Below are 14,114 nucleotides of genomic sequence, written 5' to 3'. Positions count from 1 at the left end.
AGTACATTTTCCCCCCAGAATAATCACCTGCCTTGGACCCAGTTTCATCTCCTATTGCTCCTTCCAACCTCATCCTGATGAGGCTGCACTGAATTACCTGCTGATCTGTTGTTTCCCTATCTTACACCTCTTTTTACCCAGACAATTTCCCCTGTCTGAAGTAAATTTTTTTTATTTTCACAATATTTTCTGTTATAGTGCCAATATTCCTTTTTTTTTAACTTTATTTAAAAACTGAGGTTTACAAAGTCATTCGTAATAAATGAGCGCATTCAGTGCTCCAACACCAGTTCCTTCTCAGTGTGACCTTTCCTTCACCATTGGTCCCAGTTTCCCACCAATCACTAAAGTCTGCTCACTTACCAGGTTCAAAATAATCTATTTGATATTGCTTGTTACAAGATGGTTAGTAGAATTATTATAAAATGCTTTAATAAAAGAAAATTTGTAAAAATGTTTATATCTCACATTAGAGTCATGGTTTATTGAGCTGTTCGCTGGTACTTGAGGTTTTTTTTTTTTGTCTTTCTTTGTGGAATTTATTGTGCATACATTTTGTATTATATATATGTATATAATACTTGTCATTTTGTATTAAATTAGCCTTCTTAAACATTTTAAGTTCCATTAAAATACTGACTCATGCTGTGTGTCTCTCCCTACCAACTTATCCTAACGTGGACTGTTGCTGGATACCGGACTTAGCCATAAAAGGACTCCCAATGCAAGAACTTTACACAAGACCCCCCCCCTCAAATCTTTTACCAATCTCAGGAAGGGCAGGGTGTGCGATGAAAAGGTGCCTGGGAACCCACACCCCACAAGAAAATCTCAAAAGGCAATGGGGAAACCTATACTTCCATCATAAGTATAAGACCTATATAGCACTACCTCTTTATTTTTTTATTTCATTTTACTTAAAATCATTTTCCATTATACATATGTGAGCAAATATATATATTTTTTTATTTCTTTTTTTTTTTTTTTTTTTGGTTTGTGGGCCTCACCCAGCATTGCTCAGGGGTTACTCCTGGCTGTCTGCTCAGAAATAGCTCCTGGCAGGCACAGGGGACCCTGTGGGACACCGGGATCCGAATCAACCATCTTTGGTCCTGGATCAGCTGCTTCCAAGGCAAACGCCGCTGTGCTATCTCTCCAGGCCCTTTATTTCTTTTTTTATGTTTTTTGGGTGTGCGACTTGTTCCTCTGTTCTTTTCACCCCCAAATGCAATGGCAATATAATGAAGCACCATTTCTTCCTGCAAAGGCACAAAAAAAAAAAGGGGAAATCCCACGTATATAAACAAGCTCTTATCTACTAGGGATAAGAACTCATACTTATTTACAATACAGGGGAATCTCCCACCTTGAAAATATGTCATGTGGACCCATCTTAGACGCCAGAAGATTATACACCGACCGTCCAGACTTGAACCCTGAACCCCAGACATAGAATCAACACAGCTCTTCACAACAGCTACAGGAACCAAAGCCCACCTGGGACATCCTGAATACTACTCGATCTCCAACATGTGCCAGTTCTAATATGATATCCTGACAACGAGTAAATTGGGAACAAATGGACATAAGAACAGGTTATCCTACCTTACCAACTAATGATAAAACAAAATTGGAAGACCTACCACACTATGGGCTGTGCAAAAGCCAAGAATGTGATCTACAGATGACCGGCTGATAGAACCATGACTGGGCAGTATGTATTCTGGGACCAACAAGAAAGCCCTAGTCTAGGGTTTGGTCTACGCCCTGCATAACAATCATGACCTTCAATTCCAGAGTCCTGACTGAGGCAATTGCAACTGAACGGGTCTTTTGGAAACATAACGAAAGACGATATTCCAGATCCCATCCGAGCTTCAGCGCAAGGGCCAAGACCACTAACCACAGAAGACAGATTAAAATGACATCAAGGAAACAGAACTTCTAAAATCACAACGAAAGTCTTCATCATAAGTTCCACTCCTTGACCTGTGCACAGACTGAGACCTCTACATTTAGAGGTCTGTCTTTATCATCCAGATTGGAGCAGAAGTCTTCCATATGGCACAAAAACACTAAGGGGAGAGTAAATGAACGTGAAAGAAGTCTATAGATAATACCATGACAATATATTCCAAGGGTAGAGAAACCCTGTATCTCTTAGGCCAAGGGGATTCCCGTTACAGATGACCCCAATATTTACTGTTCCTATGTGGGGGTGGGGGAGAGACAAAAAACACTAAATAATTCCTCTTTTTTAATTTTATTTTTTATTATTTTTATATCTAGTTTTTTTCTATTTGTTTGTTTTGGGGTATATATTGAAGTAGTTGTTTATTTTTTAATTATATATTTACTTTTTCTTTTTTCTCTTCTCTTCTTCCTCTTTGCGCCTTGTCATATTTCCTATCTCAAGACCATGGCAACTATGTGGTGCATATTTTTAGTGCTGTAGTGCTCACTGGATATCTTATTTGATTCCTCTGTTGTGGTGTTTCACCTTCTTCTTTTCCCCATCGTCCCTCAAACCAAGGATGAGAGCCTCTAGAATGACTCTGTTCATAGTCGGCGTAGTCGATTTTTACCCCCAACATATTACCTTTCTCTTCCTCAAACAAAACCACATAACTTGAGCTTTCTAGTCCTGCCTCCCATTTAGAGGGGGCAGTAATGGAGGCACCAAGACCAAACAGTTATAAGACCACTAAGTAATACTAAACACAGAAGGAACCATGCATTCTAGCAGCCCCTGGGGAGGGAGGAGAATGGAGGATATGGGAGGCAGGACGGGAGCGGTTGTGGGAGGACAATTCGGTGGTGGGAATTCCCCTGATTCAATGTAAATATGTATCTTGAATATTACTGTGAACGATATGCAAGCCACTATAATTAAAATAAAAATTATATTAAAAAGAATAAAAAACCAACAGGGAATAAAGATAGTTATGCTACACACAAAGACAAAATAAAAAATAAAAAAATACAACTTATAACTCTAAAAATGATGGAATAAGAAGATTCAGTTTAAAACTCATTTTCCAATACAAAATAGTTTCTCATGTAAGAGACATACTTGCTGAGTCAGTTTTACTTTGCAAGGAATCAAAGATTAAAGTTATATATTTGTTTCATTTTAAAAGTATAATGCTTTGGGTGGGGTGGGGAGTAGGTATATCCTGGAAATTGGTGATAGGGAATCCTGCACTGGTGAAGGGGGGTATTCTTTACATGACTATAATCATACAACTACAATTATATTTGTAATCACGGTGTTTAAATAAAGAAAATTTATTTTAAAAAAGTATAATGCTTAAAGATAAAATAAAGCAAATTGCCTTACAAAATGTAAAATCATGATATAATGCAAAGCATGGTGATTATTATTAAAATGTGTAATACAATGCATAAATTAATGCTTAAATTTATATTATCTAATCATAAAATGTAAGAAATTCAAAATGTTATAATTTATTCAGAAGACTTCTAAGAAATGTTCATAAGTAAGCTTGAGGACATACATTTTACAATAAAAGAAAAATTTATACAAATAGGATTTTCCCTTCAAAATAATTAATTTTTTTAATTTTTATTGTGACCAAAGTACATTACAAATCTTTCACTGCATAATTTATGGTGCATAGTGACAATGAATGAGGGGCATTCCCACCACCAGTGCTGTCCTCCCTCCGCCCCTGTTCCCAGTATGCATCCCATATCTCCCTCCTCCACCCCCCAGTATGCTAGTCCAACTGTTCTCCACTTTACAGCTTGTTGTAGATTGAGCATCTATTCCACCGTCATTGGAGATAAAAAGATAAGAAAAAGGGGAGAAAAAAATTGGTGACAACTACCAAAAGAAGAAAGAAGAGAGAGAGAAAAAAAAGGAAAAGAAAAATGGAAGAAAAAAAATGGACCCGGCAACTAAAAATAAAAATAAAAATAAAAATAAATCTCTAAATAATAACCACAAGAGTTAAAAAGGATGAGAAAAGTGGAAGAAAAAGAGAAGGAAAATAAAGTTAAAAACTAACAAATCAAAACAAAACAAGAAAAAGTATGGGTGCTGGAGTGGTTGGGTTTGGCGTTCCCCCCACTTTTTTTTTTTTTTTTTTTTTTTTTTTTTTTGCTTAGGCACAATAAGCAAAGGGGAAGAAAGGGTATTTCCTGTGGCCTAAGAGATTCAGGGTTTCTCCATCCTTGAAGCATACCATCATGGGATCAACCCCTGGCTCCATATATACTCATTACCCCATCCCAAAGGCTTTTTTGTGATGCCAGGAAAGTTTCCTCTTGGTTGTGTGTGAGAAAATCAAGCCACTGTAGCTAGCGATCTTGGTATTTGCACAGGTTATAGGTCAGGGTCTAGGATAGAGTCTCTAGGTTAGAGGTTCCTATCCATCGTTGTTGTGGTGTTTAGTCTTCTGTAACACTTGCTCCCTGTTTTCGTTCAGTCCTTAAGCCGAAGCCTAGGATATTATGGATCCAAAGGTTCTGCTCAGTCTCTGTTGTCCAAGTTGGACCTCTGCAATAAGACATCTTGTTGTTGTTGTTGTTGTTGTTGTTTTTTATGTGTCCTGGACTACAGCCTAGGGTAGGGTTTTTCTTATTAGTCTCAAGGTAGGCTCTTTTCAGTCACGATTGTCAAAGTCAGTTTTCTGTTGTTGGTGCTCTTATTTTTCACAGTTCAAAGGACGATATCTCTTCTGATTTCCATTTAGTGTTAGGTGATGTGATAGGACAGCCTGGTCTTAGGTCAAGTTTTTCTTTCCTCATTGTCATATCAAAACTGGCACAAGTTGGTGCTAGAGTAGTGTTATAAATCTCCCAATGGAGCTTAGTTCCTGGTGGTGTTGCCCGGAGCTGTATCATTTCTACATCGGGGATCTGGGGTTTCGGATTGGACTAACACTGTCCAATCTCCTGGGGACTGGTTGTATCCACATGACACATGTTCAGGATGGGAGATACCCTTCTGCTATAAAAAGTGAGTTCTTATCCCTAGAAGATAAGATCTTATTTCTTTTTCTATGGTTTCTCCTTTTTTTTTTACTGTGCCCATACAAAAACATATGGTGTCATATTGTGTTGCTGGTGCTATTCTGGGTAAGGATGACAGGCTGCACATAGTCTCTGTCATCTGGTTTTGTTCTGAGCTTTTATCCCAGTCAAGGCTTTTTGTACCAAGCAGCACCAAAAATGGTAAGGATAGAGAAAAAAATGTATATATTAAAATAGAACAAATAAATAAAACTGAGTTAAAAAGAAAAGGTATTCAAATAAAACAAGTGGTGGAGGAGGTTACTTGTATATTTAGGAATACACATCTTAAGATGTATTGTTATACAGGTATTGAGCTTCCATAGGCAATATAAGACTCCCAATTAAGTCTTTTGATATATTCTTGTGGGGAGTAAAAGCCAAGGTACTTTTTGATTCACAGGCCTTGGAATTGAGTTTGAGAGATGCTTTGCTGCATTACGAGACCATATAGTGTCTTTGAGCTGGGAGTTTTGCTGAGGCCGATTCCAGTATCGTGCAACAGTCCACGATTTGGTGGGGGTGAGAGGGGCCATCAAGCATGAGTCAGCAGGTGTGCTGGTTGTAGTTCTTTGCTGATGCATGAGAACGGGGACCCAGAGGGTATCTTTCACTGAGGAGCTGGAAGGTGGTCTGTTGGGGCAGGAGGTCAATCTTGGTGCCTACCGAGTTAGGAACTGAGGGTAAAGAGGGTTAAATTAGGGGAAGATAATAGATCAGGATTGAAAAATGAGGGGATAGAGGAGACAAAGGGGTAGGGGAGAGGCAATACATGACAGGGGCTATATACTATATATATATATATATATATATATATATATATATATATATATATATATATATGAATTATTTGTGACTTTTGTGATTTCGGCTTGGAGTCAGTACGGAAAGTCATGTCCATAAAGACTGACTTTAAAGATCTATTTTAGTGTGATCATCCAAATCTTTAGTATTCCGTTTCCTTTCCTAGGAACCGTCTAGAATGAAGAACATTTTTAGATAATGCTTAAAAAGTATATTTGTCACCCGCACAGTTATGAAAATGAGTATTAGTAAGAAAAGACACTGCTGCAGGGGGTCCAGTATGAATACGGGAGGAGTTTCCCTCCTCCCCCCTCCCCCAGAGCCCAGTTGCCAAACCTGGCCCTGAAGACCAGTTTGGCATGGGGGGGCTCTCAGTCTACTGGACTAAGTGGTCAGCCCAGGAGGCTATTGGCCAGCTGTCTGCCCAGATTCCCAGCCATACCCTTAGGAGAGGAGCAGGAATCCTGGCATGTGGGATCGTCTGGGTCCAGCTACAGCCTCCCTCTCCAGTATGAAAAAGCATGGGGGTGGAGTTTGCCTCCTCCCCATCCCCCCAGAGCTCAGATGCCAGACCTGGCCTTGAAAGACAGCTTGGCGTGGGGGGCTCTCAGTCTCCAGGACTAACTGGTCAGTCCTAGAGGCCTTTGGCCAGCTGGCTGTCCAGATTCCCAGCCATGTCAGTAGAAGAGGAGCAGTAATCCTGGCATGTGGGATCTTCTGGGTCCAGCTGCAGCCTTCCTCTCCAGTTTGAAAAAGCATGGGATTGGAGTTTCCTCCCCCAGAGCCCAGTTGCCAAACCTGGCCCTGAAGACCAGTTTGGCATGGGGGGGGGGGGGGGAATCTCGGTCTCCTGGACTAAGTGGTCAGCCCAGGAGGCCATTGGCCAGCTGTCTGCCCAGATTCCCAGCCATACCTGTAGGAGAGAAGCAGGAATCCTGGCATGTGGGATCGTCTGGGTCCAGCTGCAGCTTATTTTTTTTTAATTGGGATTAGTGAGCTTCCATGCTACTTTCCCATCTAATGTGGTGCACTTCTACTGGGCTGTCAGTATTGCACAATTTGGAGTTGTTTCAGGAGTTCCAACATCTGTAGAATTGGGATGGTTCTCTATCTGTCCCCTTCCCGAAGGCACACCAAGTTTTTGATCTGAAGACCAATGTAACAGAGTTTCGGGGACTTAGCTTGCATCTCTTCAGAGATTAGTCACGAAGCTGTGAAGTTAAGCTGTTGTTTACATGGATGCCACTGTGGGTGTGGATGTGTGGCTTGCTGGGGTTTCCCACAGTACAGGGAGGTAGCTGCCCACTTCCATTCTGAGATTACCTGAGTTTTCGGCCAATAAATCAATGTACCTAGAAGTTTTACCAGTTTGGCATCTCTGCAGAAATTAGTCATGAAGTAGTGAATTTGGGCCATTTGCATGGTGAAGGCTATGGGGTGTGCCAGGGCTTCAGCAGGGCCAGGACTCAGCCCACACCCCTTCCCTAAGGCTTCCCAGAGTTTTTAGATCAGAGACTGGTGTACCCATGAGTTTCTGAGTTTTGGTAGCTTGGCTTGCATCTCTTCCTGGGGGTGGGCCACTGGCTTTTTCTAGTACAAATATTATCCACTGTTTGTATTGGTCTTTATCCAAAACTCATCCCAATTGTTCTTTTACTTTATTCTTCCTGTTTCCTCTCTCTTCCCTGCCTCCAGGAAAGTTAGGTGATTTCTCCTCTGTAATAAACCACTCATTCATTATTATCAGTCCTTTCTCTCCATGTTCTAATAACCTTCCACTTGCTATCTCATGTCTAAACTCAAAGTCCAAAAAGAGAAGAAGAATAATGCTATAGAGCAAGTACTCAGAATCAATTTGATGATTAGATTAATAAATCATCAATAGTATTGATTATAGGAAAATTTAAAGCTTGATATAAAAATCTAAATTAGGGCCCGGAGAGATAGCACAGCGGCGTTTGCCTTGCAAGCAGCCGATCCAGGACCAAAGATGGTTGGTTCGAATCCCGGTGTCCTATATGGTCCCCTGTGCCGGCCAGGAGCTATTTCTGAGCAGACAGCCAGGAGTAACCCCTGAGCACTGCCAGGTGTGGCCCAAAAACCAAAAAAAAAAAAAAATCTAAATTAAAGAAATAACTTCTAGATAGCCAAAAATAAGAAAATGTGATGATCAGATTTATCTACACAGAAGAAAATATAAGGATAATGGCTTTTGCTTTTTGTTTTCTTCTTGTAAGTTACCAAGAAGTTACAAATTTATTGGGGTCTGTTTTTTCTTTTTCAGATACCTCAGTCATAACAGAATTACTTTCCTGAAACCCGGCATTTTTCAAGATCTACACAGACTGCAATGGTTGTATGTTTCATTTTTTGTGGCATTTTGTACTATTTGTTTTAACTTCCTAAAAATACATAACTACATCATTTTTTTTCTGGCTGACAGGATTATTGAGGATAACCATCTCAATCGAATATCCCCACTAACATTTTATGGACTAAATTCTCTTTTTCTCTTGTAAGTATTAAAAGTTAAATGAGATATTTTAATTGACAGAAAACATAAACAAAAATTAATGTAAAAGTTTAACTTTAATAAATTTGAAATGATAATTTGAAGAGGCTTAAAAGTGATCCCTTAATCATATTTTTCATGTAAAACCCTTAGGGTTTTCAATGTCAGTCCATTCAATTTAAAAATGGCTTCATTTTATGAACTATTTTATAGAAATTGTCTTAGCCATTATTGCCATTATAGTAGCACTGTCACTACACTACAGATACTCCTCGCTTAACGACCAAGTTCCGTTTCAACCACTTGGTCGTTAAGTGAATTGGTCGTTAAGTGAGGAACTGCATGTACTGTATACAGTAGTACAGTAGATGCGTAGTATTTGACAACACAGTATTCTGAATAAGTAAAATAACGAGAAAGATCACACTGAAAACTTCCACTTGTTTTAATTTGCATAAGTTGTGTAATTTACACAGTACTGCAATTTATTACAGAACATTAAGTTAGTAAAGTAGGTACATTAAAGCACCAAAAACCACAGTACTGTACTGTAGAGCGTACAAGATGGAAAAAGTATATTTAAAATAAAATAAAATAACAGTAAAGAGATCGTGGTAAGTGCGAGCGGTCACTAAACAGATAGGTCATTAAACGAGGAGTATCTGTATATAAATCTCGGAAAAGAAAAATAAAAACTATTAAGTTAAACACTTCCTTTTATTTTAATTATTTATTTTTGCTTTTTGGTCCACACCTGGTGACACTCAGGTTACTACTGACTATGTGCTTAGAAATCGCACCTGATTTGACGCTGGGGGATCAAACTGTGGTCTATCCTAGGTTAGCATGTGCAAGGCAAATGCCCTACCACTTGTGCCACCACGCTGGCCCAAACTCTCCTTTTTAATACTTGTTGGTGAGGAGTAAAAGCTTTTTCCATGTTCTATTCTTCATGAGATAGCTATCATTTGTTGAACTTTATTATTAACTGGTATTTAAATATAAGACTTCAGAAAAATATAAAGACTACAACTAAATATTCATGATTTCATACAAAATGATACTAATAATTTTTATTTATTTGAATTAAATATTGAATTAAATTAAAAAGAGAACCAGAGGGGCTGGAGCAATAGCACAGTGGTAAGGTACAAATGCTTTGTACATGGCCAACACAGGATGAACCCCAGTTCGACTCCTAGCATCCCAGGATGGTCCCTTGAGCCTGCCATGAGAGATTTCTGAGCGCAGAGCTCGGTAACCCCTGAGTGCTACCGGGTGTGACCCCAAAACCCCCCCAAAAAGGAAGAGAACCAGAAATATGTAGCTTCTTTTGTTTCTTTTCTTTTTTTTCAGAATGTTGATGAACAATGCCCTCACCCGTTTGCCTGATAAATCTCTTTGTCAACATATGCCAAAGCTACGTTGGCTGTAAGTTACTATATTATTTTTTGACAACAGCAACAAACTGTTTTGGTTTGGTCTAATCATTTTGGATAGTAGGGCTTATTTAATAAAAGTTTGTTAATAGGTCACATTTGTAAAATAACTAGCATGATTTTGTTTTGCAACAAGACAGATATATCTGAAACAAATTCCAATATATTGCAAAAGTAGAATATCTAAAAATAAGAATTAAATAGATAGTAACGTGGTTAGTGTCTTGACTTTCACAAAGTCAACCCTTGTTCAATCTCCAACACCACATGCGGTACCCAAGAACTATCAGGAATGATGGTTAGTTACTTTGAGTTCAGAATAAGTCTTGAGCACTGCCAACTGGGACTCAAAAAACAAAAGTACATTCTAAACTTTTTGTTGTTTTTTTTTTTTTTGTTTTTTTTTTTGGTTTTTGAGTCACACCTGGCAGTGCTCAGGGGTTACTCCTGGCTCTATGCTCAGAAATCGATCCTGGCAGGCTGGGGGACATTATGGGATCCTGGGATTCAAACCACAGACCTTCTGCATCCAAGGCAAATGCTCTACCTTCATGCTATCTCTTCGCCCCACATTTTAAACTTTTAGTTTTTTTAAATAAAGCTTTTTGGGCATAAAAGAAGAAAAAAGTGTGACTGTGATGACAATAAAATATTTCCTCCTTCACCTTCTTAATTTATTCACCTAGACTTAAGTCTCTAGCATTTCCTCCCTAAATTCAGAATAATTATAATATAAAAGTTAAAGTATTTTAAGTTGATTTTTAAACTGCCTATTTAAAAATTTGAGAATGAGAGCTAAATTATAGAAATAGTTACTGATGAATTCAATCAATTGAATAGAGATGCAGTATTACATGAAAATTTCCTCTTATTTCGTAGGAAATTTAAATGCTTTCTTCTTAGATGTCTAAGCCCACTATAGATAATAATGCCAAATTAAAAGTGAAGGGGAATAATAGATCCAAAAACATTGACTTTAATGAGAAGTGATTGTAGAGTTCCAGAGTAGAAGAATGAGACCACACAACTGGAATAAAGATTAACACTTTAATCCATCTGCCAACAAGAGTCCCCTGCCTGACCAGCCAGGGGCCATCCCCCCGAAGGAGATGAGCCCCGCCCAAGGTCATGATGAAGATTATATAGGGAAGGGATATAGGGAAGTTCCAGCTTTCTGATGATCCTTAAAATGACTGGCTCTTGTCTAAAGGTACCTTCCTACTGTTCCCTTGTCCTTCCCTTATAGGTGCCTGGTATGGCCAGGTAGACTGAGGTGGGGTCTATGGAAATAGGCTTGTGAAGCCCCAGCATGTGGCTCACACCATGTGGTTCTTACAAAATGGTGTTTCTCCCTGCTCAGAACCTAAGAAGAAGCCTGCCGTGTGGATTTTACAAAATGGCGTCCCTTTTTATTCAGAATTCAGGTCCCAACAGTGCTAACCACCAATCTGATAAGAAAGCAAGTACAAGGGATCCAAGATAGTACAAAGGTTAATCTTGAAGTGCCCAGCCCATCTTGACTCCCAGAATAGAACCAGGATTAAGCCCTGAGCATAGCAGAGTGTCACCTAAACTATCCCACACACACAACTCCCACCATAAAATAGAAAATAGGTACAAGACATTATATATAAAAAAACATAATAGTAATTTATAACATACTAGTTTGAGGCTAAATAGGGAAAGAGAAGCTTCCCCAAATCAATTGTTAATCCAGAAGGCATGTTGGTCTGAGGGTAGAGTGTACTGATTAATGCAAACTAAAGTTATTGAAGAAAAAGTAAATTAAGTTCACTATCCTTTGTATTAATTAAATTTTAGTTTAAATTAATACATTAACAATTAATATATGCTTAAGAATCCAAAATTACTAATGAAATGAAACAGATTAATTGAAATTGAACTTGATCAACACATACATAAGTAAACTAGCAGTGTAAAGTATAGAACCCAGAGGCAAATGTGGGGTATATTATGTACATATAATATAATTATATGTAATTATATAATATGATATGTTATATAGTATATAGTACAATATATAACAATATATTATATAATTATATCATAACATATAATTATATATGTTATATGATATTAAACATTTTTGAGGGCTTGTTTGGAGGTTCTAGTAGGGGAGCGCAGCTACTCATATACCCTCGACTGAAGAACGGCCCGTCTCTATTCGGGGAAGGCCGTCCTCTCCCACCAAGCGCACAGCTTCGGAAGGGACGCACATGGAGTGGTGAGGGAGGAAGGGGACACCCGCCTAGCCAGCCAGATCAGCCGAATCAACCCTGGCAATCAATGAGGTGACAGATGTCGCAGCCAGATCGCCCTCATATCCAATATTAAACATAATATTAAATATTTTGTTTGTATTTTAAAAGATAGTCAAATATCAATTGGGATGAAAATGTAAATGATTAATATTTGTTTCTAAGATATGGACATTTTTTCTTTTTTTTATTTATGAAGACAAAGCTGCAAAGAAAGAGGACAAGGTGAAGTTACAATCACCCATAAATAGAATTCTCAAAAGAAATCCCCTACGGATTTTGATAGGGGATTAAAGATATGAACATTTTTAAAATCTCATTAGTAAAGTTATGTGTAAATCTTTTCCTTTCAAAAGAACTCATTTCATATGCATTTCTGATAGTAAACATTAGCACAATTTTAATTCTAGTCATAATAATTTTTTAAATATTTGTCTATTTTGGAGGGGGTGTTACACCTGGTGGCGCCCAGGGGTTACTCCTGGCTCTGCACTCAGAAATAGCTCCTGGCAGGCACAGGGAACTATATGGGATGCCGGGATTCGAAACACCTTCTGTCCTGAATTGGCCGAGTGCAAGGCAAACGCCCTAATGCTGTGCTATCTCTCTGACCCCCAGTATTTGTCTTTTTAAAAAATAATTACCAGAGCTAGAACAATACTAATGTGGGTAGGACTTTTGCCTTGCACGCAGCTGACCAGGTTCTCATCCCAGAGAGATCCTGAGCCAGCCAGAAGTGATTCCTTAGTGCAGAGCCAGAAAGTAATCCCTGGGCACCAGATGTAGCCCAAAAACAAACAAACAAACAAACAAACAATAAATCACAATATTTTTGCCCTGAACATTAATTTCATTTAATGAAACTAAAACTTCTAGTTGATTTTAACCAAAACTTTGCAAAACTCAATTTAGCTCCAGTTGGTAGAAAAAAAAAAGGCATAAAATAAAAGGCATGTGACTAACCAGGATCATATACTTGCAAGTTACAACAGCAATATGATATACAATAAATTAACAAGCAAAAATTTCAAAGCAATAAAAACTGTAAACATCACAATATAACTTGAGAAATTCAAAAAGTCTTACATAGAATTAGGATAATAACCTAAGGTTAACTAAAAATCAAGAAAATAAGCTTTTATTTCCTAATGATATTAAGCAAGTTTATATATTGGCAAAATAAAGTTAACATGAATAAATTTAAAAATTTTGATAATGAAGATAATTATGAGCAAGAAATTGTAAGACATAGAAAAGGATGGCATGCAAACACACAGAAATGTGGGACCATGGTACTAGAGTCCAGTGCCCCAGTTCTCTCTTGTCTCTCTCTCTCTTTCTCTCTCTTTTCTCTCTTTCTCTCTCTTTCTCTTTATCTCTCTTTCTCTGTCTCTGTCTCTCTCTCTCTGTCACACGCAGTCAGGTGTGACCCTGGTTTCAAGTAAACTCAGCACAGCCTGGTAAGACCCCATCTAAAGAACCCATTAATTAAGAAAATGAAGGGATTAGCCTAAGGCAGAAAGTTTAGCTATTCTTCTAAGAAGAGAGAGATACCATGTAAGAGAGACAGGGAAATTTATAGATGTCTGGCAGAAAGGCAGGGCCTTTCCATTATCATTTCAATTTGCTTGATAAAAAAATTTGCTTGTCAAAAAGGTGGGGTGAAAGCAGAGATTAAAGAGCTTTGCATGATGCCACTAAAAGAAAACAAAACTGGAAACAAAAAGGCAAGATTACTGAGATCTGGTGATTTTATTTTACTGTTCTTCAGATAGAAGGAGCAATTTTTCAGTTTCATGATAGTTCTACCATGTATATAGGGGAAAAATTAGCAATTAGGTTCAGACCAAGTAAGTCAGTCAAAGAAAGTACTCAAGACACAAGAGAAAAAAACTCTCTTGTCCATTCACTGAGAGTCTGGAGCTTGGAGCTTATACCTTAGCTGATAAGTATGTTCTAAACCATATAACGTTTTTTAAAGGTCTAAAACCTGTATTCTAAGAAAAAAAATTTAATTATGAAGAAAAGTTTAAATCAAAATCA

The 14,114-nt window shown here is 38.1% G+C and overlaps 1 protein-coding gene across 1 annotated transcript in view; it reads left to right on the top strand.

The window, feature by feature from the left end:
• The window catches only part of RXFP1 (relaxin family peptide receptor 1), an 84,545-nt gene that overhangs the window by 48,687 nt on the left and 21,744 nt on the right, over positions 1-14,114 (top strand). Inside the window, exons 6-8 of the mRNA XM_049770861.1 lie at positions 8,126-8,197; positions 8,285-8,356; positions 9,710-9,784. Of these exons, the coding sequence (XP_049626818.1) occupies positions 8,126-8,197; positions 8,285-8,356; positions 9,710-9,784 (219 nt within the window). The remainder of the gene's footprint in view (positions 1-8,125; positions 8,198-8,284; positions 8,357-9,709; positions 9,785-14,114) is intronic.

This window comes from Suncus etruscus, chromosome 3, assembly GCF_024139225.1.
Source record: "Suncus etruscus isolate mSunEtr1 chromosome 3, mSunEtr1.pri.cur, whole genome shotgun sequence".
NCBI classification, from domain to species: Eukaryota; Metazoa; Chordata; class Mammalia; order Eulipotyphla; family Soricidae; genus Suncus; species Suncus etruscus.
Note: the sequence above shows the minus strand (reverse complement) of the source record. Positions and strands in the feature narration are given on the sequence as shown.